This window comes from Telmatherina bonti, assembly GCF_933228915.1.
Source record: "Telmatherina bonti genome assembly, chromosome: 8".
NCBI classification, from domain to species: Eukaryota; Metazoa; Chordata; class Actinopteri; order Atheriniformes; family Telmatherinidae; genus Telmatherina; species Telmatherina bonti.
This window is the reverse complement of record NC_136626.1, coordinates 19,848,976-19,874,727: the sequence shown is the minus strand read 5'-3', so window position 1 is coordinate 19,874,727 and position 25,752 is coordinate 19,848,976. Positions and strand designations below refer to the sequence as shown.

The 25,752-nt window shown below is 39.3% G+C and overlaps 1 protein-coding gene across 1 annotated transcript in view; it reads left to right on the top strand.

Moving 5' to 3' along the window:
* Positions 1-23,627, top strand: part of negr1 (neuronal growth regulator 1) — a gene marked incomplete at both ends in the record, with an annotated part of 159,391 nt that extends 135,764 nt beyond the window's left edge. Inside the window, one exon of the mRNA XM_079245459.1 lies at positions 23,527-23,627. Within this exon, the coding sequence (XP_079101585.1) occupies positions 23,527-23,627 (101 nt within the window). The remainder of the gene's footprint in view (positions 1-23,526) is intronic.
* Positions 23,628-25,752: the final 2,125 nt, after the last annotated feature.

Genomic DNA, 25,752 nt, shown 5'->3' with positions numbered 1-25,752 from the left:
CGTGTCCCCGTGGGTTACTAGAATGTTCATTATTATTGATAACCTAATACTAAGTCATCTAGAATTATTGGAGTCCCTTGAAAAAGGTGAAATAGTACAAAAGAAAACACGAGAGAAACTTAATGAGTACTGAAGGTAAGATTCTTCCAACATTCCTCTCATTTCCTTCAGGGTCATTTATGACATTGTACTGGAAAACACTGACACTTACTGGTTTATAGTGTTTTATTAATGTCCTACATCAAACTGCCATTTGAAATTGTTCATACTAAAATATCTTATGTTAAATGTTTTTTTTTTTTTTTTTGTTTTGTTTTTTAACTCCATAAAGTGTCCCATGTTGTGGTATTTGGGTACATTTAGTAATATCTTGTAAACATTTGGGAATATTTTTTGCACCTGTGGTTCATCACCTGTTTGTGCCAGGTGACCCTTTCCTGATTGCATACATCGAGATGTTTCTCCACACTTACTTTCTGTCTGAAGATGGCATGCCTGAAGCATAACATTACAGCTATTTTTTATTTAAATGTCAGAAAACCTTTTCGGTTTAGTACCCAGCATTACTCTTCTGAGATGTATGTGTTATTTTCACTTGTTTTTACTCTAACTACTGTACTTAGCAAGACCACAGCTTTGATTTACCAGCATGTAATCCTGCCAAGAATACTCTTACCATTCCTTGTTTGCAAAGTTTCTGTATCCACTGTGGAGACCTTGGAGAAGAAGTCATTAACTGCTATCAGAGATTGTTGTCACTTACCTAAAGTCTCAGGAATATCGCCCTCTCTGGCAAAGAAGATGCTTCTCTTGTACAGAGCACTCCAGGTAGTCCAGGCAGGGATAAAAACATGACTGGGAGGAGGTGGAGCATTCAGGATGCCGTGTTAGAAGCAGAGTCCCTATTGTGCTACATGGCAGAGCACTCCCTTACTACGGGCAAACTAAGGGAGATGAGAGGCAGAGGCACATTCAGGAAGAGGTGAGGACTGTAATGGTTGAAGAAAGATCAGACAAAAGAGCATAGTGGCTCATGTATAGACAGGTTGTCCAATAAGTTGAATAAGAGCAACTGCTCTGCGTGTTTTACTATAGCACACATATTAAACGTTATTGGGGCAAAGTTTACACAATATTATTAACTCTGAGTGCACACGTTACAGCTGGTTAGGAGCTGATGCCCAGCTCCTATCCTTGAGGGCCATAATCCTGCAGGTTTTCAGTCTATCCCTGCAACACACCTGATCCAAATTAGGATTGCATAGCTACATTTCTATTACCTCTGCAATTGTGCAAAACACAAATATCACATAAAAACAGAAATGAAAACACAGACATTTCGAAAAACCTCTTAAATATTACTAAAAAAAATTTAAGTTCTCATGAGGTGTTTTTCAAACATTGCAATATCAAAGTATTTTTCAAACCTGTAATGTAAACCTTTTTTATTCACATTTACGTGTCTCTGGACGTGACATGGGGTGACATGATTATTTTCCGGTAAAGATGGTGCAGTATGGAGCAAATGACATCAAAAGGCAGAGTTTTACAATGAATTTGAAAGGGAATTAAGGGAGAAAGGGTTTTGAAAAGGTGTGGCAAATCCCCCACAGTGTGTATATAATCCTGAAATAACGCTACGTGGTTACCTTGCATAAGCTGCAATCTTTGTAAATTCGCAATTGTAGTTTGTCAAAATTTTACAAATTTCTCTTATTTTGCAAAAAAAATGTTATGGAAACACAGCAAATATGCAGAAGTTCATCGGCTCTTGGATCCATTTAATTTGAGTAAGGTGTTTTAAAGCAAGGATACACTGAAAACCAGAAGGAAAGCGGCTTTTGAGGACCAACTACTGCATTACAGTAAAATATGCGCTTTCCTATCATACAGAGACTTAGCTACCTGCCTACTTCTGCAGCCCTTGAACTTCATGTATCAACCACAGCAGTGTTCTTGAACTTGTAATAGGCTAAATGCATTTAGGGCACACATATTTTTGCTGTTCTTCAAACTGTATCTATTGTACACATAATGGATTTGGTGATCAGACTATGTTGAACCACAAAGTTCATTCATTGTATTCATTGTATTTTAATGAAATAGCTCATACAAAAGGCTGCAGGTTTGATAATCCAAATACATTCTGTTCATCTTTACTTCTGTTGCCAGAAGCACAAACCAGAAGTGCTAGAGTTAAGTTGCATCGAGTGGCAATTATTTGGAATAGCCCAATGTGACTGCTAACTGCTTGGGTTTGTGAGTCACCCAACATGATGAACATATAAATGCGTTTAACTTATGAAGTATCAGAGGGATGGAGTACCTCCCAACAAAGAAACAAAAAAAACAAAAAACATTTATTGGGGTCATGTATGAGTGGACTGGTGCTGCACTTTTGTAAAAGACTGGACTTGTTGAAACTGGTGTTAAACTGTTGAAGGAGCTTCTACAGCAAACAGTGCTGCCTCTACTTTACTCAGCATGCCTGGTGTCAGACACACTGAGCAACCCGCAGATAATCCTTTTTGGCAGAGCATTTTCTGCCAGCCTTATCAGTTATATGGTAGCAAGATCAAGAGCCGTGCAAACACCTTCCACACCCTCAGCCCACTGCCACCCCAGCTCCTGGACCGTATGGTTTGTTTTGAGGTGATACGCTGACCTTCATTTTTTTAGCGAGTGCTAACTCTGCAATCACCTCTGGAAGATCCTGATAAGCAGATGGCATGTCATCTATCATACTTGACCTCTTGATTCTAGAACCATGTAAATAGACAATGAATATTGCCCTGTGGAACTGAAAGCCTCTGAGCTTCCACAGTCAAAAACCTGTTGTTTTAGTAATGGGGTGCAAATATACATAAGCAATGCTCAGTAAGTAAAAGCTACAGTACATCTCCTCCTTCACTCAAATGAAAATTATGCATATGAAATGAGAAATAAAGATGAACATAGCAACCTCCAGTGACTGCATGTAAAATGTGCATGATGCCCAACATTATAGCAGATGTTCCCAGCTCTTAGTAAGCTTTTGGTCCACTGAAATATCAGAGCATGTCAGAGTTCATTTAAGTGATCAACAGTTTCCATTACCTCAGAAAACATTTGCGGTACTATACTGTAAAAGCATATGTTTTCAGAAAATGAAAGACATTACTTTTATATCTGAATAACACACAATATGACTGCTATACACGCTCCTGTTTTTTCTCTGTAATTCCTTTTAATGAGTATTAATGGGGTCACATTGGAGTTGTTTGTGTTGTATTAGTCATTAGAAGCATTTGCTGTGGCTGCATGGACTTTTTATTACACTGCCCTAAAATGCATTCTAAGTGCTAATACTGATTAGTTAAATGTGCTAGACGGTGACTGTAAAATTGATTTTGTGTTTTACTGCGCTTTGAAGGGGGCTCTAAAACAAAGTGATGGTCCTCCTCCCTATTTGTTTTAGTTAATTAATTATGAAGCACTTGTGATACCAGTAAACAGTAAATATATTTATAAGTCTTATAAAGAAAGGGAAAAGCAATATTGATAAGGAATAGGTGGATGGACAGGCCACCAACTTAGTAATTATGACTCTTATGCCTCACAGGTTTTATTACTAGTCACGCACTGCTGTCCAATCAAAGGCATTCATTATGAGGTAAAGATTTCTTTTATTACTATAACATTAAAAATTATACTGTTGATTAACCATAACCATACAGCAGCGTTTTTCTTTTCAATCGCAGCAAAACAATACTAGTCGGCATTTGCAGCAAAAACTGATAAAATATATAAAATAGAATAAAAATTGGAAAAATCTAAGCCTTGTGACTTGCAACTTTTGAAGTTATTTCTTGCTTTGCATTAAGTACAGCACTACAAAGTTAGCTTAACAAAATAAAACGTAATGCTCTTGCAGATAGTGTCCGTGTTTAATGCTTGGCGTACACCCTGCAATTTGGGGTTTTGAAAGATGAGACATGAGATGCATGCCCTCAAAGTCACTGTTTTTGTAATTTGCACAGTAAGAAAGGTTAAAGATGGCAGCTTTGGAAACCAAAAAAAAAAGCTTTAGAATCTTCTGTCAAAAAATGTAAGCTTACCATGTCATAGTGTGACTGCTGCTGTAATATATGTCTGCAAACCAACATGCAGCATGAAAGAATGCAGTGATCAATACAGCATGAAGAAAAACGGTATGCATTAAAGCATATTCAGTTTTCTCATCTCAGACTGTCATGCAGCACATTTTAAAGTACCTCAAAATATTTACTCACTAGATTTTAACTGTCATCCTTCCTGTTTTAAACACATAAACAGAGCTTTAACATCCACATTCATGGAATATAACCTTCACTCTGTGTCTCTGCTCCCTGCAAAGGCTCACTATCATGGCTGCCATTCACCAGTTTGTCAGCCTCTAATATAAATGGCCTTGCTGTCCTTCCCCTCTGTCAGCAGATTCACTTACCTCACATCTCTGCTAGATTCTCTCTGCTTTGGCCTGTCTTTTTCCAGCTCTGTCGTTCCCTTGTTCCCACATGTACTGCTCTCTTCTCTGCCTCTGATTATCTCTCCCACTTTGCATCTCTTCAGGAGTGCCGACCATTAAATGCAAACGTGGCCATGCTGTCAGTCCCACGCACACCAAGAAGAAACACAGCAGCGAACACTGAAGCCGTAATAACTGTCCTCTGAGGAACAAGAAAACTAGTTCACAAACTTTTTTCCCCTCTTCATCTTTCATAGGTTATTCTTAGTATTTATAATAATATCGGCAGATATTAAAACTGAAGCCTGTCAGCGCCCTTCTAGTTTTAAATTGCACCCAAGCTCCTTCTTTCTTTTATGTGTTTCTTCCAAACTCACATTTGAATTCTTGTTACAGGCGGTGCTTTTTTGCCTGTTGCTGTCGCCTATATTTATTTCTTCCGGCATAACTTTTTAGAGTCTGCAGATTAGCAGATATCACACATTTTGCACTGTGCCCAAAAAATTAAAGCAAATTTTGCATTGTAACTTTTGTAGGTCCACAACATGATGCTGTATATACAACTACTTTTGAAAACTTTTATTCTCAAAGCACCGTGAGGTAGAAAAAAAGGGGGAAAAAAGGCCACAAGGCAGAAACCACTGTGGAAATGGCCGAGGAAATTTGTTTAATCTTTTCCTTACTTTAATTGGCACCTCACCACAGCAGTCAGGATGATTAATAAGACAGTTGAGCTGGAAAGATGAGTTTTGGTGCTTCCAACAACAGCAAGGAGTGTGCTGTTGCTGTGTGAGAGCTGGTGCAGAAAATGGATAGTCATTTCCTTCTATGGCTACAATAGGATGCTGTTGAGATTCAGACTTGGTCTATAATTGAGACACCAGGGTATATTCTCTTTCTGGACAGACTCTAATGGTTAGTGCATTAAGGAAGATGATTGAAGAAAGCCACAAACTTACAGTAGAGGCCATGGTAAACTAGAAAAAATGGCTTTTTTGGCCAATTTGTGGATCGCAGTGGGTTCACACCATGCAGTCTGCCAGGTCTTTTCTTTCTCTCATCTATGCTGAGAGCACTCTTGTGAGGAGTTAAATGAGTGTAATTTTGAGGTAAAAGAGAGAACAATTTTCGTACTAATGGAAGGCTTTGCACATGTAGTCATTGTCCTTGGAAAGTTAGTTAATGTACTCTTCAGCTCTTGCTTGACTGTTAAGAAGCTCTTCTCAGTTTTACTTTGATGTTTTGGATTCAGCTATTGAGGAATGAGGATCTGTGGCAGTTCGCAGACCTGCAGGTTTGTGATACATAATCCTGTTTATCTGTTAAAGCCTCATGCAGGTTTTGCAGAACTATCTGCATAAAGAAGAGTCTTTCTCCCACAGCTGATCCAGTGTCATCACAGAAACCAATGGATTTCTTCAGACTTTAAACCAATCATTTTGATATTTCTGTTGGCCTCACAAAGATTTAATCATAATCCATCCCTTTACAATTGGATTCATCTAATGAATTTTCTTGGTGCATCACAATATCTTGGGCCTTCAAATACTGGTTTTTTCATCAATACACATAATCAGCGGTTCAAATGAGTGCCAGCATCTGAGTGACACACTGGTTAATAGCATTCCCTGCTGACCAGTGGTTAGGTAACTATTTTCATGATGATTGACACTTAAAACCAATAAGTATTCTCTAAAGTCAAGCAACAGAAAATCTGCCAAAATGTTCCTCCCCATTCAGGTCAGCATGATTTGCATGTTTTTTCTTGCTTGTCAGTTTTTAAAGCACGAAACGTTTATCCAGATGACAACGTGGCAGTTGGTAAATAAGACTGAGTGATTTAAAATAAAGAAGTGTTTCCATATCATTTATTTACAAATCTGGATAAAAAAAAATCACAAGCAGCAAGCACAACATAAATAAAGTATGCGACTGAACTTGAATGTGTTCTTTCAATAAAGCAATATGAATAATAATCATAATAAGGAAAACTGTTCTAAGCCTTGGAGTTATTTGTGTTTTAACACCACAGAAGCAACATATGTGATTTAGGTTTTTATTTATGTTGTGTTCTTTTTTTTTTTTTAGGTTATACTACTTTATTTTTTTCTATTTGATGAAGTTATATATTTGTATATTTAGTTAGTAAATAATTATTGATCAAATCTCTACCAGTGATCCCAGTGGTACAGTTTGCTTCTGTTGTCACACTAATGCTGCGGTGTGGACTCCATCACACAGAAATTAAAATGACAGTCACAGCATTCTATTTAAAGTTGCCATTTTCATGATTGTTCTTGGTGTGGATGACCTTAGAGTATGCTGCAAAGCATGAGCAATGTGCATGTGCTGCTGTTGTATTCTAGTCTCCTCATTTGAAATGTTTTGCCTATTGTATATCCAATTGCAATAATTCAGCATTTGCTTTATAGGCATAAATGTAAATGTAAGTAATGAATTATGACAGCTTGAAACATGATTTTAGCTATAAATCTAAAACTGAAATGTAGCAATCTACGAGTCAGAACGTTTAAATATTGAAAGCAGAGCTAGTAAAGCAAACCGTTATAGGCTGTATGAACACAGTAAAATCAAAAGGACTACATTCATTATGAAGGTCCTGTTCTTCTCATGGAAAATGTATTTCACTGAGGTTAATAGTCCAGTTGAACTTTCCGTGTTGCCTATGTCACTTCATACGTGTGTGCACGGCATTACATGTTTGCACAGATCCTTGAAGCCCTGTAAAATAAGGCCTGAAGACATCCTCCATCATCATAAACACTATCATAACATGTGCCAATTCTATGTTAAAGATACTCCTTTTAAATTTCTTTGTTCGTGTTGTACACCAGCTTAATACAGTTACTGCTTCTACTTTTATCTTTAAGAAAACACATTATGCAAATCTTTTAACTTTACTGTTATCCAGCAATCTGAAAATCCCAAGTGGCCTTTGCTAGTCGACAGTGTTGTGTATTCTGTCAACCAAAGATGTCCACTGTCGGTCATTGAGGGCTGCTGTCCTGCAGGTTTATGATGTTTCCTTTGACTCAGATTGATGGATCCTTACCAGGACTGGCAGAAGTTGACTCTATTTAATTTGAATCAAGTGTGTTGGAGCAGGGAGACAGCTACAATCTGCAACCCGCAGTTAACTGCCAATCATGCTCTGCCAATGCATCAATGCAGAATCAGTCACATCTGCTTTGTGATTCATCATAAAAATGTTTTATCACCATATCTCCAATACACACCTTTATTCTTTGTGTTTCTGCAATCCTGTATTGTACAGTAACAAAGCAGCCATATTTCCACTTTATGATTGGCAAGCAAACTTGACAAAAACTTTTTTAATATGAAAAAGACATGCAGGTTAATTGGACACGTTTCCAGTAATTGGTTTGAAGCAGATAAACTGGGCTGCGTGATGTCAGAGGGTGACGATATAAAGTAGGAGGTCTTATGAATCCTAAAGAAACAAACAGAAGCAGTCTGACTTTATGAGAAGGAAACTGAGAGTGCGCCTGTAGAGTATTTCATCAGTTCACATTATGATTTGTGTTTTATATTAACATAACCGTGATCACGTGAAAACAGCTGAGCATGCATGTAAGTTACATGTTCACTGCTTTGGAACATAAAATGCTAAAGCATGTATAACACACACTGTGTATGAACTATTTTTGGAAAAAAAAAAAGTATTCACCCAAACAATAGCAATCCATCCCTCAGCTGAAATTTCTTTTCATACATATTTAAATCTATGGGATGGGTGATTGTGTCATCCCGATGATAAGAGCTCAAAATTGCTCAATAATTAGTTTGCCCAATCAAAACAAACCCTGACCAACATGGCAGTAGAAGAAGTCTGACAAGTGGAGACCCCCCCCCCCCCCCCCCCCCCCCCCCCTCCCCCCCACCTCCAAAGGTATCAAAACAACTCTCATATCCAGTTTTGCATAGAAAGTAATGTTCTAGAAATGTTTTTACTCGTAAAAATCAACCAAGCATATAAACTTAAATCTGTGCTTAATACGGTTGAGTTGTATGTTTTTTGTTTTTTTTAACTCTTCAATCACCTTTGTGACAATAAAGGTATAGTGTATTTGGGTGCTGCATTTTATTGTTCAGTTACTATCTGGTTGATGTAGAGTAAATGAGCCATATTTGTCAAATGATTGTGTATTTGAAAGTAATATATATGAATAAATAGTAAAAAGCTCACCACAACCTCAGTATTAACCTCCTCATGCAAAATATTCTTTAATAAAAGTTGTTAAATATCCTTTTATCTGGCTTTATGTTTGGTAGGGAAAATGTTTCAGTCATTATAATAAATCCAGTTAAAATTTGTGAAAATAAACCTGCCTAAAGTAGTGTTTGTATTCCCATTATTGTTTCAAATTTAGACCATTTCACTCCAGTTGGGACCAATCTGTTCCAGTCTTGCTATCAGACATCGGATATCAGGCTGAATTCCCCAGTCCACTTCACAGATCCACTAATGGAGCTTTTGTTGTCCTATGTTCACAAATTATTAGCATAATGCAGGTTAAATCCAACACACAGGATCAGTTGATGAAATATATCCAGTAGAACTTGCATAAATAAAGAATTATATGTGGTTTAGTTTTTTACTCCAAGTTTCTAGTTTAGAAGCCACACTACTGAACTCCTACACTGACAAGTCTGATGGGGAATCAGCTGCCTTTGCTAATTCAGCATGTCACTAATTTGGATGTTTTATTCTAGAAAACATAAAAAAGCAAGATGATAACTTGAACTGTGTGAACAGCCAAGGAAAAATCAGTGCAACAGACACTCGCTGAAGAAGCGTTCCAGCACAGCAGTAAACTTCCAGGAGGCCATGTGACAACTGACACGATTAGCCCACAGAGAAGTTGCTCCAATTCATTATTCCGGCCAATCAGCCTTTACCTGTTGAGGAAAGTTCTACGAAAGGCCGCTGGCTAAAATGCTTTAATCCCGCGTGACAATGTGACTAATAAGAAGAAGAGGAAGGAAGAGTGTGATTCTCCAAGTTGGGTTGTTTTGCTCATACCTGCAGCTTGTAGAGCATGAAAGTCGTATTTCACAGCACAGCGTTAGCGATGCTTTCACCAGTGCAAGTAAACCGTTGGAGCATTTTAAACATTCACAACTAGCACAGTTTTATTCGTTGGATCTTCCATCTGAACTGGAAGCTCTTGCAAATCGGCTAAAGGGAGACGTCCAAAGATTGAACAGAAACGTTTAGAATCAAAAGGCCTCTTTAGCAGAAACGAGCCTTCTGATCTGATACTGCAGACCGCAGTCTGTGTGCAACACTGTCAGGTCATCCCATGTTCCTGGATTATTCGACTGAATCCTGTTTCCCGTCCAACACATTCTTTTGGCCCTAAAATATTACAAATAGCAGCTGCTGAATTATATCTACTTTGGTTTTTATTAAAATTGTAAAGCAGCGTAATCCTTAAACATCACATAATGTTTAGCATATTTATATGATATTTGGCAGCAAAGAAATTTCCCCGATAAGAAGTCCATGGAGCTTATCTATCTATCTAACTGCCTGCCTGCCTGCCAGTCTGTCTGTCTGTCTGTGGGTTTTCTCAGTTAAAATGTGCCAATCATCATCAACACTGGTAGAACTTAATGTACAATTAAATTTTCTTAGAACATTAGTTTATTCATTCATTCTCTGAACCGCTTAGTCCGATTAAGGATCGCAGGAAAAGTGGAGCCTATCGCAGCAATCATTGGGCAAGAGGCAGGTTACACCCTGGACAGGTCGCCAGTCCATCAAAGATTCTTAGAACAACTTGCCCCTTATTATTTTAGTCTAACTGTCTTGAAATTGGTGTTAAAAGATCATATTAGATCATATTAGTTCCCAGTTGCAGCTGGAATCCAATGTGATTTTCTAAACAATGCAATGTCAGGAAAAGTAGTATTTAGGTCGCATACAGGCCCCTCTGGCTTTTTTTTTTTTTTTTTCCTTTTTTTATTCCCATTTTTTCTTCCCGAGTCAAGCACTGCACAGCAGTATGGCTCCCTCAGAAAAACAAGAGACCTTGTGTGGGCAAGGCAGATTTGTTCAGGGATCACCTGAGTTCAATTGCTGTGTTCTCTACCTGCCCCAGTAATTGAACTCCTACTGCAATCCTTGCATGAAAATGCCTCCCAGTTGTTGGAGATTGTGACTGTATTGTCTACTTATTTGCATTTCACCCAGCTTTGACTGAAGCAGAATTCAAGTTCCTTTTAATCACAATATCCCAGAACCAGACAGTTCTAAATGTATTTGGCTTTTATAAGTGATCATACCAGAGGAAATGTGCAGTGAAGGTTAACTACTGCCGTTCTTTAGCAATAATTTCCACATTTCCTTATTTTGGTCCTCAGAAAGACATTCTTAAATGGATCCTGTTTACTTTTTGCCTTTGTTTCACCGTCAAAAACATTGTCCTGTCAGTTATGTGGATCTATATTTGATGTCATTCTGACACAACGAAGATTTTGCTTCACAGTCTTCGTAAATCACAACCCTGACACCCTCACCTCGTTTTTCCTTAATTCCTTTTCTACTTCTTTGTGTCAAGTTTGATGTCTTCAGCGCTTTCTCTGTGCCCTCTCAGGATGAACTACTGCACACTGTTGTGTTAGTCTGGCAGACAATTATCTCAGAGACCTCCTTTTTCAGGACAATTTTCCTTTCCTTTAAACAACCTGCACTCCTCATCACCTTTCAAAATGCACACTCTTGTCTCTATACACAAACATGCACACACTAAGCTATGCTCACACAAACTGGTTATTCTGAAGTTATTTTCATTTCTCATTTTTATTTTATCAAGCCTGTCCACTCCCACTCTATAGTTCATCAAGCACACACAAACACATACACACACTTCAATCACTGTCACAAGCCTCAGGAAAACCATCTCAATCAGCCAAATAATATCCGACAGTATGTACATTAAGGCATACGCACCGCCTTTCTCTGTGTTAGCTGCTCCTCCAGAGTCTTCATATATATTTTATTGGCAAACCACACCTTAATGACCTTGGAGGTTTTTAAACACGGTTAGAAAAGGTCATGACATTCAGAACTGGCATTCTCTTTGGGGAAATGGCTCAGATGTCTGACCGTTAAATAAGGTTAGTTCTATCAGCTCGATTTCCAAGCCTTTTGGCTCTCTTGGCATCTCTGAAGAGGAGCCTCTGACCACCAATACTAAAGCCTCTCAGTGTAAGTTGGAGTCATGTCACTCTTTATTATGGCTAATAAAGAGTGCAGGACAGGGTCACACAAACACACACGTGCAAGTACACAAAGTCTATAAGCACTTGAATATGCTCTCATGTGCTGTGTGTGTGTTTAGATGCAGGGGGAAGGAGGGAGCTGAAAGTAAATGATACTTGTTCTTCATGCATGCACACTCTTATATACACACACAGAAACCGAAATTAACCCCCGAGCGCACAACATACAAACATTTTATGCATCCTGCACTGCTCATCGCTATCTCAGCTCCCCACTCTCTTTCTCAGTTCTCATGCATCAGAGGAATTGAAATGCAAGTACTTAAGAGTAAAGCCTGAAAGGCCCCTAACAAGAGCTATTAACCCTTTAGTATTCCTCTGGCTTTTCTCATAATGTGTGCTTCAAGGCGTTTCACAAGGATCTGCCTTCTTTATATTTACTAATAAAGGATAAAGGTCAGTAAGGATGCAGAGAAATGCCTGTAGTAAAAGAAGAGATGAGATTCAACGCAGCAAGGGTGTAGCAACCTCTGACGTGATAGACGACCCTTTTTTAATCCACATCCCCTCATCCTCGCGTATTACTGTTACATGCTAGAAACAATCAATGTGATGAGCTACTCACAAGTCTGAGTCCTGTCACCACTGACACCGTTAATTAGTACTGAGAAATCCCAGCCACTTTTGTCTGAGCACATTTGAAAGGACACAAGCGGATTAAACCATTTTGCTCTATATTTGTTATTCTTAATGTCATCTAGCATGCAGAGATCATAGTGATGGTGGGTGGCTCCCGGTGGGCCCTCAGCTACAGATCCCAACAAGAAGCAGCAGAAAATGACTGGAAAGAGACTTGTGAGCCTCTCACCACAGCAGTTGGCACTCTAACAGCATAGCTGTATTAGAAATATACAGCCTACTTCCAGGATTGTGTATTTGCATATGTCTTATGTGGGTGTTTTGCTTTTTTCTACTAATGTTTTAAGGATTGTAAATTTTGGAATGACTAGCAAAATGTTAATCTTGCTACAAAACAGAAAAATCAACATCATCATCATTAATCCAAATACATGATTGACTTCTTAACAAATGAAAAAAGCCACTAGGTGCCTTGATTTCCAACTTTTAAGCCAGCTCAGATAATCAACGTAGTCGGTGGTACTTCACATAATTACATCTGTCTCTACTTACAATCATTTCTGGCTGGGAATAACTTTAGAATAGAACTACATGGAACTTTTCCCTTCTCTGAATCATGTCTTCTCTGTGATAAAGCATATCATCACCACAGCATTTAACAATGATATCTCATGTTATATGTTTGTTTTTTGTTTTTTTTTATATTATTTAGCTCTGGTCAGATACTATGCTGTTGATAAACATGCTGTTGACCATTCTTTCTCTTTTGAAATCCTGATTAATCATGTCTGTGATTGTAATAAACTGCATTGCCATCTCAAATCCTCACCCTTCCTATAGTGCACTGCTGGTTCTCATTCCTCATCTTAAGGGCCAGATGCACTTCTCAATAAAATCATTCTGTTAGCAACCCAAACAGATCATGTACAGTGGTGCCCTGCAGCCCAAAGACTAGAGATTACAGATAAAAAAAAATAGAAAATTGACAGGCTTTGCAAAAGTTTGCAGCTATTTCTTTAGCAACTTTTGAGGAATTATAAGGAGATTGTTGTTTTGTACTTCAGTGTGGGTTATCAATTATCAATAGCAGTTTCTGTCAAATGAAGCAGAGTTTACATTAATGCTCTGATGTCTAACTAGTATGAAAAACAGAATAAATTTGAGATAAGATAAGATACTCTGATCACTATGGACCATCATTCCAGACATCCACACCGTTGTCCATGCTGGTTGTTACAAGATAATTATGATGGTGCAGCAGACAAATCTGCTGAATTTGTCTATATCTGTAGGTGTCTGCAGATGTTAATAATGTGTCCCCTGGTGGTTGGTACAGATACTCGACATGTCTTACAGAGTATGTGTTTGTTGAGCATCATCTCTTTTCTAACCAACATGGTTCCAAATAGCTGACATTTTGTCCTGTTTAACCAGGAGTTCTGCATCCATATTTTTCTCCACTCACTCTATGTGCTCTCCACTCTATGGACAAATTAACTGTGTTTTTTTAGAAACTCTGTAATTGGTTTCTGGGTCTCACTGACCACTAAAACAACAATCTTAAATTGCTGCTGAAAGTTCGATCATTATTTTCGAGACGCATGACATCAGTTTTTTTATAGTCACTCTGTGACCCTTTACATTCTGCTGTAATTGCCTTTAATGGTATTAATGCAGTATAATTAAAGTGGCATTTTGCACACTCACATTAGCTGTCACAAGATGTAAATGTAAATCCATCAGCTTTGTTTCTGCCGACAGATGAAGATTTATGTGTTTTACCAGATGTATTGATATTTGTTGCTCCTGGAACCCAACTAAGTTGAACCAGGGGTCAATCCACCAGTCCAATTTGTCGGTAAACACAGACTCATTCCCCTCAGTGATTCCAGTCAATAATGTTTGACCTCATGTGAAAAACAGGAACACAAAGGCGGGGAGAGTGGTACTCACAGACTCACCAAACAGTCCCACAACAAAGGGAAAGAGCATCTGTCTCCATCATCGCTTCTGGTATTTTATGCAGCCATAAAGTTGCACATTGATAGTGTCAGTGTGGCAGACAGGATAAGCTCACTGAGAAAAGGCTGAAGTGGATTTGAAGTAAAGGCATGTATGTGAAGGAGCAGATAAAGGTTAAGTTTTTTTTGTTTTTTATGAAAGGGGGGGGATTTGACACCTTTGTGAAAGAGGAGTTATTGTCTGTCTCTTATTCATACTTCATACACACTCAGAAGTGTTGCAAAGTTATAGTTATCACCCCACAGCTGAGTATTTATCATGCCAAAAATGACAGGAAATGTGCAAAGTTATACTGAACAGAGGTAGACATTCTCTTGTTCTTCTTTTCCATTAGCACGCAAATGATTATTTAGTGGATTAACAAGTCTGTTTGAGGATGAATAGCTCAAAACACTGCTTTTATGGGAGCGCTTTGACTTGTCAAGTGGACGAGTACTTGTGTCTTTTATAGAACTACAAGAAATGAAAGAACCTGTGAAAGAGAACAATCTTACAGCCGTGAGCCCAGCTGGTTGATGTTTTTCAGTCAAAAAACTGAATTCACTTTTAACAAGACCAAGAAGTAAATGATTTAAACATCATGCAGTGGGAAAATGCTTTTTTAGGTAAAAACTGCAGTGTGAAAAATGTCAAACATGGAGCAACAAACAATGAATCTTTCCACAGTTGGCACAAAACTTCAAGATGAATGGATTAGGAACTGCAGTGTTACCATTCCACTGGGCTAAAGGCTCTTAAAATCTATTAATATTAATAAATATAACTGCAATTTTTATTTCATTCTTGTGCCCAAAGGGTGTTCCTCTACACCTCTAGGATGTGCTGTAATTCCTGATCATGTGTTTTTAAGACTCATTGGATGTAATATACAAAACTAGTTTAAGAACCTTCATGTGTCGTTCTTCCATGTGAAACAAGGGCACTGACATGTTAGAGAACATCATCACTGGCACATGTCAAATCCCCGCTTTATTTCTGCCTTAAACACAGTCACCACATTAACTGTAGCTGACAATACTGAGTCGCTTTTCAGCCATTTTGGTGCAGCCCATCTCCAGCATGACAGACGGAGGTTATTAAAAATTAATTACCATCCCCACAATTAGTTTGCTAGTTTTTATGTAAAAGGATTCATTGTCATATGTCACTGGTATATGTCAAGAGGGTCATCTGAGGAGCAGTAGGATTTTTTTTTTCTTCATTGTCAACACGCCTGTGATTACATTCAGCACTTTTACTCTGCTTTAAGAAGCTGCGTACATCCACAAACACCCAGTTCCTGGTTGCAATGAGAACGTGTTTAATCAACATCCCCACTTATGTCAAATAAAAAAGGCAGGTTTTAGTTGTCTCCAGCTTGAGACCCAGTGTTATTAGAGTGAAGATGCTGAGAAGCAACATAAAGGAGCACAGCTTACTTTTTCACACATCTACTGAATGTGCTATTTCACATGGAGCCCTCGAAACGGAGCGGACTGGTGGACGAAAAGAGATGAACTGGTACCTTTTTTTTTTTTTTTAGTAGAAAGCGTATTGACTTATTCTCTGCCCCACTGTGTGGGGTAGAGATATATCGAACCAATGAGTTTTGGTTTTTGAAGCACTAATGAAACATGTGCTGTACAAGGGAAGGCTTTAATCTGCTTGTTTGAACAGATGTACCTGCATTCAAAAATGTATCTGAGCACACTACGTTTGGTGTCAAATCTGCTTTAGTGACAGAAGATGCTGTGATGTTGTGTTACATCTAGCTCTAAAACTGCACTGTAAAGCACCTAACTGCTACTCGAGTATGTGGATTAGAAAGGAAGTTATTCACACGCCCAGAGATAGCAGACTCAGAAATGTTTGTAGTGCCTGCACCGTCTCCAGCTGCTGTGTAAGATACCCCTCTGGATCAATGGTGATGACTTCAGGACTCCATAGCTTTTATCTGAACTTCCTGCAGGCAGTCTCCAACAAGGTGGGGAGAAGAAGCTGGCGCGCATTCGCTGCCCCAGGTTCCGTCTTGGCAAAACAAAGGAATATTTCATGCGTGACATTCGCACAGCCTGTGGGCGTGTACATCTAAAGCAGATTTTGAGTTAGCAATAATTAACGTAAACATATGGCGTGTGCCTTCATTGAATTGTGCCTGTCGCCCCCTCCGTCTCAAGTCTTGTGCAGTGCCTTAGTTTGAAGTAATCCACTGCACATGCTAATCACTTGGCAATTGATTTGGCCCTTTTTGGTCCAACAATTTCTGTAAACCACTGAATTGATCTGAGAAAAATCAATTAACAGCTCAGAGTAGGTAAATATGAACAAAAACTATGGATTGCTCTGCATACAGTATGACCATATGAGCACATTCTGGCTGCAGCCACGGTGCTTGTGCAGAAAGGCTCGGCGTGAGCAAATTCCAATGAGGTCTGACAAGCCGCAGGTGAACTGTGATAACCAGGCAGTCTGCAGTGATAAAGTTATCTTATAACCATCAAGACGAAAATGCACTTAACCCTCTACATTCAGCTCCGCAGTGTTATCAGCTCTATAATGGAAATTTCTAAAAGAGAGCTGTCTTATCATAATCCAGCAAACAGAACAGTAGGGAATAGCTGTTTTAGGCTGGTACAGGTGAAGGAGATGGTTTGAACCGAGCAAAGAAGAAGAGACGGTTGCCTTCAGGCTGGATTTTTGATACTATCTTGATGTATCGTGATTTCAACTCATGGAGTTGCAAGTCTTACGTAAAGCACTTCCTTATAATAAGGCAGATTGTCGCTGTCATCATGGCGTGCAGGGGCTGGCAGCACCTGACTCAGCGAAATTCTTAGGCCTGAAGCAGGACTTTCGCAGAAATAAAACCATGATAAGCATTAAAAGAGTGAGGAAGAAATGGGAGCATGGGGAATTATTAGAGAGAGTAAAGTGTGAGAAACCCATCTATGAAAGGGAGATTATTACAGAGACAGTGAGGAGGAGTGAGGAACTTACAACATGCTGACGCCATTTGTTTGTGTCCCTGTGCATTTTATTAAGCCTCAAACATTAAAGAGATTTAGTGGGAGCAGCCAAAGTCATGGAGTAATTATGCTTTTGGATATGCTGTGATTAAAAAGTCTCAGTCCACACACTGTACTGCATTCGTTTGTTTATTCCCAAAACAGGCTAATGTGAATTTCCCCTTTAGATTTCGAGCTAAAAACTAAGGGGGGGGGATTCATAAAACAGTTTAAAAATGGAGATTTATCCATCAGGCATGCATATAAAGTACATAATTTGCAAGCTCATTGATTTTTTTGCATAAAGCATGTCCTTGAATTGATAAGTGTAATAAACATACATTGAGGTCACTGGGAATTTTGGATTCTTTTGAATAGCAGGCTCATTTTAAATAACTGGATAAGAGGAGCAGGAAAGAAAAAGCAGTGCAGAAAATGCAGAAGTCAATCGATACAGAAAAGGAACAGTAACCTGTGCGGAGAATGCAGGAAATGTTTGCTTAGGTGGGATTCCTCCCTCCCGCTCAAACTGTGTCGAGGGCTCTGTTAAGTGTCCAGATACCCCACAGAGGTGTTGATTAAGTCAAGCTGAAGGCCAAAGCCTGCCTGCAATCGAGAGCCCCCAGCTCACTCAGTGAGCTATCAGGTGACCTGTCTTTTACTCATTCACTCTCCTCACAGATACTGATGCTGAAAGGAGCCATTAGAGCCGGCCCCAAAAAAAGCATTCTGCTGGGTGTCGATAACCAGTAGGTACCAGGATGTGGAGAGAGGGGGCAGAGGAGTGAGGATACGGCACTGTTGGGAGGCTGGGGGAAGTAAATGATCTTCGAAGGCTATCTTATTAATGGAGGCTTTTCATTACTAGCACTAATGCAAATGATTGGTGGGGCTAATGAGCTCGAAGGTGTGAGTGAATGAGGGCTCTGTGGAGCAGCACTGTAATGATCATAGCAGGAAACAGAGGTGATGAGTTTGAACATCATATTTGGTCATGATGAACATTTTACTTGTGCAGGAACAGAAGGAATAGAAAGAGAAATGGATGAGTGAGCTGATGGCTTGGCAGGTAAATTGTGCACCGACTCAATACGGCAGCCTGCTACAGGCAGCAAGATGAACAGTAAAGGGGTGAGTGTATTTCTGCATTGTTGGACTAATGAGAGGTAAAGCATGGAAAATCACCCTTAACAAACTGCTTCTGCTCCTTATATGTGACTGTAGTGTAAATAATTAATTATGGTGCATTGTTTGAATGTGTCCCTCCTTATGTCATAATTATTGCATAATATTCCAAAATGTATTTTTAACCAAATACCAGCACATAGCCTTAGACAAAAAGTGTTCAGTGCACTGTGTTAAACACATCCTTGGCGGCTGATGTGAAGCTTCCGTGTGGAGGGATTTAGCCCAATTTACAGCATGGTGTGTACAGGATCAGTTCTGGTTCAGGAGTGTCTCATGTGGGCTGTCTCTAGGGAACTGTGAGGGGAGGACCAGAGGCCATTGACTGATGGTCAAGGACACTCAACCCCTCCCTCATCCCCTGTTCAGGCGAGACCATCTCTGAAACCATGTCCACAGGGGATTTGGATGATGCCTGGCTGGCTGTCGTCTCTGCTGCATGAGTGACAGCCTTTTTGGTGAATACAGCAACACAGGAGATGTATCATCTACTGCAGAGCAAAGAGATTAATTTAAAACTAACGCCCATACAAAAACAACCAGCCATTTTCAGAAACTAGACCAGTTATTCACCAGTCAGTATCATAAACAGTATCTGAATCAGTTCTGATCAGCCACATGATGGATTATGACAAAACAGCATATCTGCTAACAGGCTGGAGGTGTCGAAAATATTTTTTTGAACAAAGAAGACAAATTGAATTAATTTGATTTTACTCAAGAAAAAAACAGCAGTGCCACAACATAAAACTTTGTTACAACTAAAATTAGATTATTTTAAAGCTTTGAATACCTTGAGTACATGTAGTTGATTGTGGTATTTCATTGTGGCTTTTACGTTCTCATTGCAGAATAACTGGATGATGCTTTTGTTTTTTCCACCTTTTTATTTTCTTACTTTTTTTTTTTTTTTTTTAACACCAAAAATGGATCTGGATATCTAAAATCTGTAATCTAAACATTTTAGCAAAGATTCAGTTTGTTCAGCTTTTTTAATATGTCTGGAACTGACAGTGTTAATTTCACTACTTAATTATAAAAACATTTAAGTCTGTCTTATTGTGACATTTTTCATTAAGAACAAACATTTAAAAAATACAAAACTCTCACAGTGGACATGCACCTAAGATGAACTTGCTAAATCAAAGGGCGTTCAAATACTAATGTGCCTCACTCTTTACAGCTCAAGGCAAAAGGAAAAGAAGGGTTTTTTTTTATCTTTCAGAACAGAGCAGCAGTGTGATGGTTAAATAACTTAACACAGGATGGAAAAGTAGCACAAATGCATGACTTAGTAAACAGTGATATTCCATTGAATAACAGTGCAGTGCAACACTTTAGATGGCACTCAGCATGATGTTGCATTGTCACTGTTGCATATTTCAGCATGATTCATGATCTGTGTCAACAGTGACTGAGGTTCAGGGCCCTAGCATTTGTTGTGCATATGATATGTGGGTGACAAAACTGCTGTCGATGGAGATTCTGGAGGGATGAAAGGGAGGGAACAAGGGCGGGAGAATGAGTGCAGCTCATACTTCAGCATGCTATTTAAAGCTAATGGCTCCAGTCCAGATTCAGAGGAGAGAACCTGGAATTGTTATTTTCACATGACTCTGGCTACTGCTGGGGAGGCTTTGGTTTTTCATTTCAGTTCTTTTACAAAACAGTAATTGAAGCACATCGTTTTTATCTCCACTTATCTCCTCTGCTCCTCTCCCTTTGGAGCGCTGCTTGTCTTCCCAGCATTCGCACATCTTGACACTGTTGGTTTCTTTATAATATATTGTCTGCAATCCTGGTACGTCATTGTAGCTTGCAGCTGATATACATAGCAATTAAATTCAAACCCCAAAGAGGTGCAGCTCCGGCAGACGCCCCCCTCCCTTCTTCCTCCTTTCTCTTTTCTTTCTCATGTCCATTGCTGCTGCACCCTCGCTCTCGCACCCCTTTCAATCAATGTCTTTTTTTCCCCCTCAGCTCTCTCCTCTTTTGATGCATCCCCCTTTTTCTCCACATTTCTGTCTTTCTTCTGCTCTAACTTTCTGTTTGTCTCTTTCTCTCCTATTCCCTTCATGTTAATGAACGGAGTGACAGTGTTGCAGGCAGTTCCTGGTTGGGGAGTTAATTAAAATGGCGAGTTACAACCCACACAGTCAAAACAATGGAGGCTCCAGCTTTTTACAGTGACACAGGGCGATATTAAACAACCCCAAACTCCCAACAATATTAGCAGGAAGCACCACTGACTATACTCCTGCCTCACTTAACACTTGCTCTCCTAAAGCACTCAGGGGTGTATTGTTACGCTCTCCAGTCAAGCCACCACTAACCATGGCAGAGAGCCAGTAATTACTTTGTGAGCTTCTTGAACTGCAACATGAAGAAAGTTTTGTGCAATATATGAATGTAATTTCTGCTGCATTTACTGAGCCAGAAACTGCGCAGACACTGATCAGGTGAGGAACTGGAGAAGGGTGAAAGGACATGTGTCTATTCCCCAGCTGCACTCAAACACACCCATAGTCACAAACATACAACATAAACACACACAAAATTATTAGTGTTAGCGTGGCTAGCACAATGGAACGCACTCAGGCTCAGGCAACAGTGGGCCGGCTAAGCAGGACAGGAGCTGTTGCTATGGTTACCATTTCTCAGCTCACTCTCACAGCCCAGGAAAATTGTGTCATTATCCTGTACTCTGGACAGGAGAAAGGACGGATACAAAGAGAGAGGATGAGCTAGAAAGGGGAGACAAAGATAAAACAGCAGAGACAAGGATAAAAAGGAGGGTTCGCACTTTGCTTCGGGCAGCCATGCATCCACCTCCTACTACGTCATCACCATTTGCACCCGTTTGTGTTCCTGTATTTACATCTTTCCCCCTCTTTTTCCCATTCTGCCTGTCAGGTTCACAATAGTTTTCAGTCTAACAGGTAAACAACTTCAGAGGTGTCGAGTAATGCCTGAAAATGTCAGGTAAAAGCAGTACCAGGAAATAATGGGGTGATTTCTTTTGTCCCTTCTGTCCATTGTATCTAATGTGAAATTGTCCCAAACAGGCTACTCTGTTGTTACAAGATCAATTTCTGCATCATTTCTAGTTTTTCTTAACAAACCACCTAACATATACTTCCCTGAAAACAACCTAAGTGTGCTCTTATTAGATAAATACACCGTCTACAGTCACACTGGTTCTGTGGCATAATGATATCCTTCTAAAGAGACTCAACTACGAGCTAGTTCTATCATTAGAAACACAAAGTAAAGGATTTTGAACCTCATCTGTTTGTCTGCACGGCGTGTGGGTGTTTGTGGTTATTTAGCTGTTTTTGCAACGTGAGGTCCACATCAGAGAACTTACTGTACATTGTGAACTAATTACACAGCCATGTAAATAGAGGCGCCCTGCTGATACGGGCTGTGCACCACATGATTTCCCCTGGTAGAGCAGAGCCTGTTTGCACTGACTTGCTGTGCACTGTGTGCAGGCATGCATGTGACCTGTACATGCAGGTGTGTGTGTGTGCTGATGGATTGACTGTTTTGTAACCTGTGAGGTGAGCTTTATTGAGCTACAGGCTAAAAGAGAGCACATATGATGGGGAGGCAGTGTATCCCCTCTAAATAACAGGCTGCCCTCCTCCACCCTCCCCCGCCTGATGCGGCTCCTAAGAGAGACTAGTTCATATTACTGTGGCTGTCTGCTGGTCAGATAAACACAAATAGCACAACACAAAGCTTCCTTCCATAGCAACATGAGTAAGGAACCTATGTAGCTGCCATTTGTTCTCCTCTTTGCGAAAGTCTTCTCTGGACTTCCAATATAAAACAAGAGAAAGTCTGATTTTTTTTTTTTTTTTTTACACTTTTTCAATTATTCCACCTGATCACATCTCAAGTCAGGTTAAAGCTTGAATAATGGGCAAAAGGAGCTTGAAAATAGGGACAGCTGATGGTACCAGTCACAGTAAAATAAAACAGTTTGTAAATAAATGTGAAAATGCTCAACAGGCTCATAGTTCAACTAAACTTTTTTTTTAACAGTCTGCCATGTTTAACACATCCAACACAGTCAGCTGAAATGCATTGCATGACACCCCGAGCACCCCAAAATAACCAGCAGTAAAGATGTGTTTAGGAACATAACTGAGGAGGAAACATGCACAGTCACTGAAATGGCTGAGTTGGACCATCATAAAGTCATATTCCAGGAGGTGAAATTAAGATTGGGCCCTGATATGTGATAGGAGCTGGAACCAATAAGCATTAAGCTCCAAGGTGTGTGGCAGCGTGGCGTTTTCTGATCCTAACCATACATTTTTGACCATCTTAATCAAAGGTGTACATTTATTCTTTTATTCTATACCGTCCAACTCTGATTTAGAGCTTTACCATTTATTATACGTGTGTGTGTGTGTGTGTGTGTGTGTGTGTGTGTGTGTGTGTGTGTGTGTGTGTGTGTGTGTGTGTGTGTGTGTGTGTGTGTGTATGTGTGTGTGTGTGTGTGTGTGTGGGTACAGGCAGTGTATTTATAGAGTTCTTGTCAGTGTACAGACTACACAAAAATTGATTTTATTCATGATGTCATAAGCCGTCAGGTCCATCATGTCACTTTTTGGCCTTGACCTTTGTAATGTTGAGCAGATTAAACATTAAAATGCTGCTTACACAAAGAACATATTTGACCATGACACACTCTTCATATCACGGTATATTTTTATGTAACTGGTCCAACTATGCAGCACTAGTCTCAAGAATTATTAAGCTTCTTTTAGCGGCCAACTCAAATCAGCCGTACTGGAACTGTAATTGGCAATCTTGCCATCTCATTTCAGAGCCTCCTACCAAGCTGACTGCAGATCTGGAAATGGTTGGTGCGTCAGAATGAAAGTGCAATCATAACTAATCAGAGCTTTTCTTGTTTCCTGCCCACAGCGCCCAACACTGCACCCTATGGGAGCACAGGGAGCGCGCATGTCCCGCTGGCCTGCCGATACCTGGTCCTGGCTCTCTCCTCCTTCATCAGCGTGTACTAGCAGAAGCCAGGCTAGACACAATGACTGTCGAGAGCATTTATGAATCCTTTTTGAAATTGCTGATGGCTGGGATCCAATCTGGTGCAGTTTGTTGGAAAGCTGAGGTGGGAAAATGATCAGCTTCACTTTGTGTGGGGAGTTTATTTTTTTGTTGTTTTTTTTCCCCCTTTTTTTAAAGAAATTTCTGTCATGTAAATAATATGGTGTTTTTTTTAATTATTATTATTATTATTATTATTGTTATTATTTACCCTTTCTCATGTTTTTTTTTCCTTTTCTGATTGACTGACCACCTTGTGAATCAGTGCTCTCCCCCACACCTCCTCCAATCATTTCAACATCCTCTGAACCTCCCAAATGAGTTACTTCACGCATCCTTTACCTGCGAGGCGATGGTGCAAGATCTCCATCCATTTTTTGTACAAGGCTAAAAAGACGTAATTGTGCCAAGTCTCTCAGTACAGAAATTACCATACCAATGTTGTGTTGAATGTATTATGGGCTGTGGAACAAATGAAAGACATTTAGATTCCTAACAATACAAATTTTGATTATGGGGTGTGCTTTAAAAAATACAGAAATAATAATAAAAAATTAAAAAAAAAGAACAAAAAGGCAGGGTTTTTTTCAGGACCTGTTTTGTCATGATTACTCAGTAGGTGGATGAACAGTGTTGAAGGTGTGCTTTGTTGTATTCTGAAATGGGTCCCGCGGTTACTATGCCTGCTGAACAGCTTTGATCAGGCAGCCGTCAAAGTAGCAAAATATACCGTATTGTATCTTTATATTTTAATATAGTGTGGGCTTTTTGTTTGGAAAGTGGGACCAGCTGTTCTCATTCAACCAAGAACATTATTACAACACATCACTTTGTACAGTATAAACAAATGGATATTCCAGCCTTTTGTTTACATATTTTCTTCAACAAAAAAAAAAAAAGACACTACTAAAGTATGTAATTCATACTGTTTCTGAGTGCGTCCATGTATATGAATGTCACAACAAAGTGTTGCAGTTAAGAAGAAAAAGCAGAGCCCAAGTTTAGCAGTTTTTAGGAGAATCCCATCTCCAGCAGGGCACTGTGTCTCTAAATCTGCTGATAAACCTACTGATAAAAATTTTGGCTGAAAATCCCAAGCGGCATAATATAGTTCTTAACTACAACTTTTGGCATGATACGTGGATAAAATAAATCACCAGTCTGCTGTGTTGTTTTGTTTCTTTAACAGTAAATACTCTGAGAAACTAACCTGAGTCCTGGACTCCTGAGCTCATAAGCATGCTCATTATCTCAACCATGGTACAGGGTGCTCTCAGTTCCTCTAAGGTGAACTAAACAAAAAAACTCTATATACAGTATATAAATGCGCATCTATTAGAGTTCAGGCCAAATTGAAATGACCGTCTTTCGCCAGAAGAAAATCTGTCCTTTTTGTTGATTGAGATCAGGCATATGAAGGCTTGAAAGCAGTGTTACTGCAGGGTTTATTTCTTATGGCATACTCATCCTCAAGTATCCTCTATTCATGGTTTAAACAGAAGATACTGCACTATATTGCCTTAATAGTACCATAGACATGAAATTACCTTCCTTAAAAAGGATACTTCCGGAAATTCTCAGTAAGATACAGTTCATTCATCTGACATTTAACTGATGAGCGATTGTTCATAAACCATAGGCTGACTGGTCTCTGAAATGAGGCACCATACTCGGTAAACTGATGGCCCTCGCAGGTATTTCTGATGGAAATGCTGTATTTATGGTCCAGGTCAACGCTTTTGCCAGTTGCGTTCGGATGAAGGGTGCGTTATATTTTGTCCCCCAGTTGAGGGTTTAATTGCTGGAGTATTTTCACATGTGAACTTTGTGACTGCAAATCTGTAGAAGAATAGCCATTTCGGTTAAAAGACTTAAAGCACAAACACTGTCATTATATTTGTGGTTATTTCTTTTGACTTCTGCCGAATTTTTTTTCCTTATTTTTCATGGGTTTTTCTTTTGTTTGTTTGTTTGTTTTTTTCCTGATATTTTTCTCGGCTTGTTTTACAAATTATGGAACTACTGCAACATATGATCTTGTTTAAATGTTATGGTATAATGAAAAATGGGTCAGACATATTTATT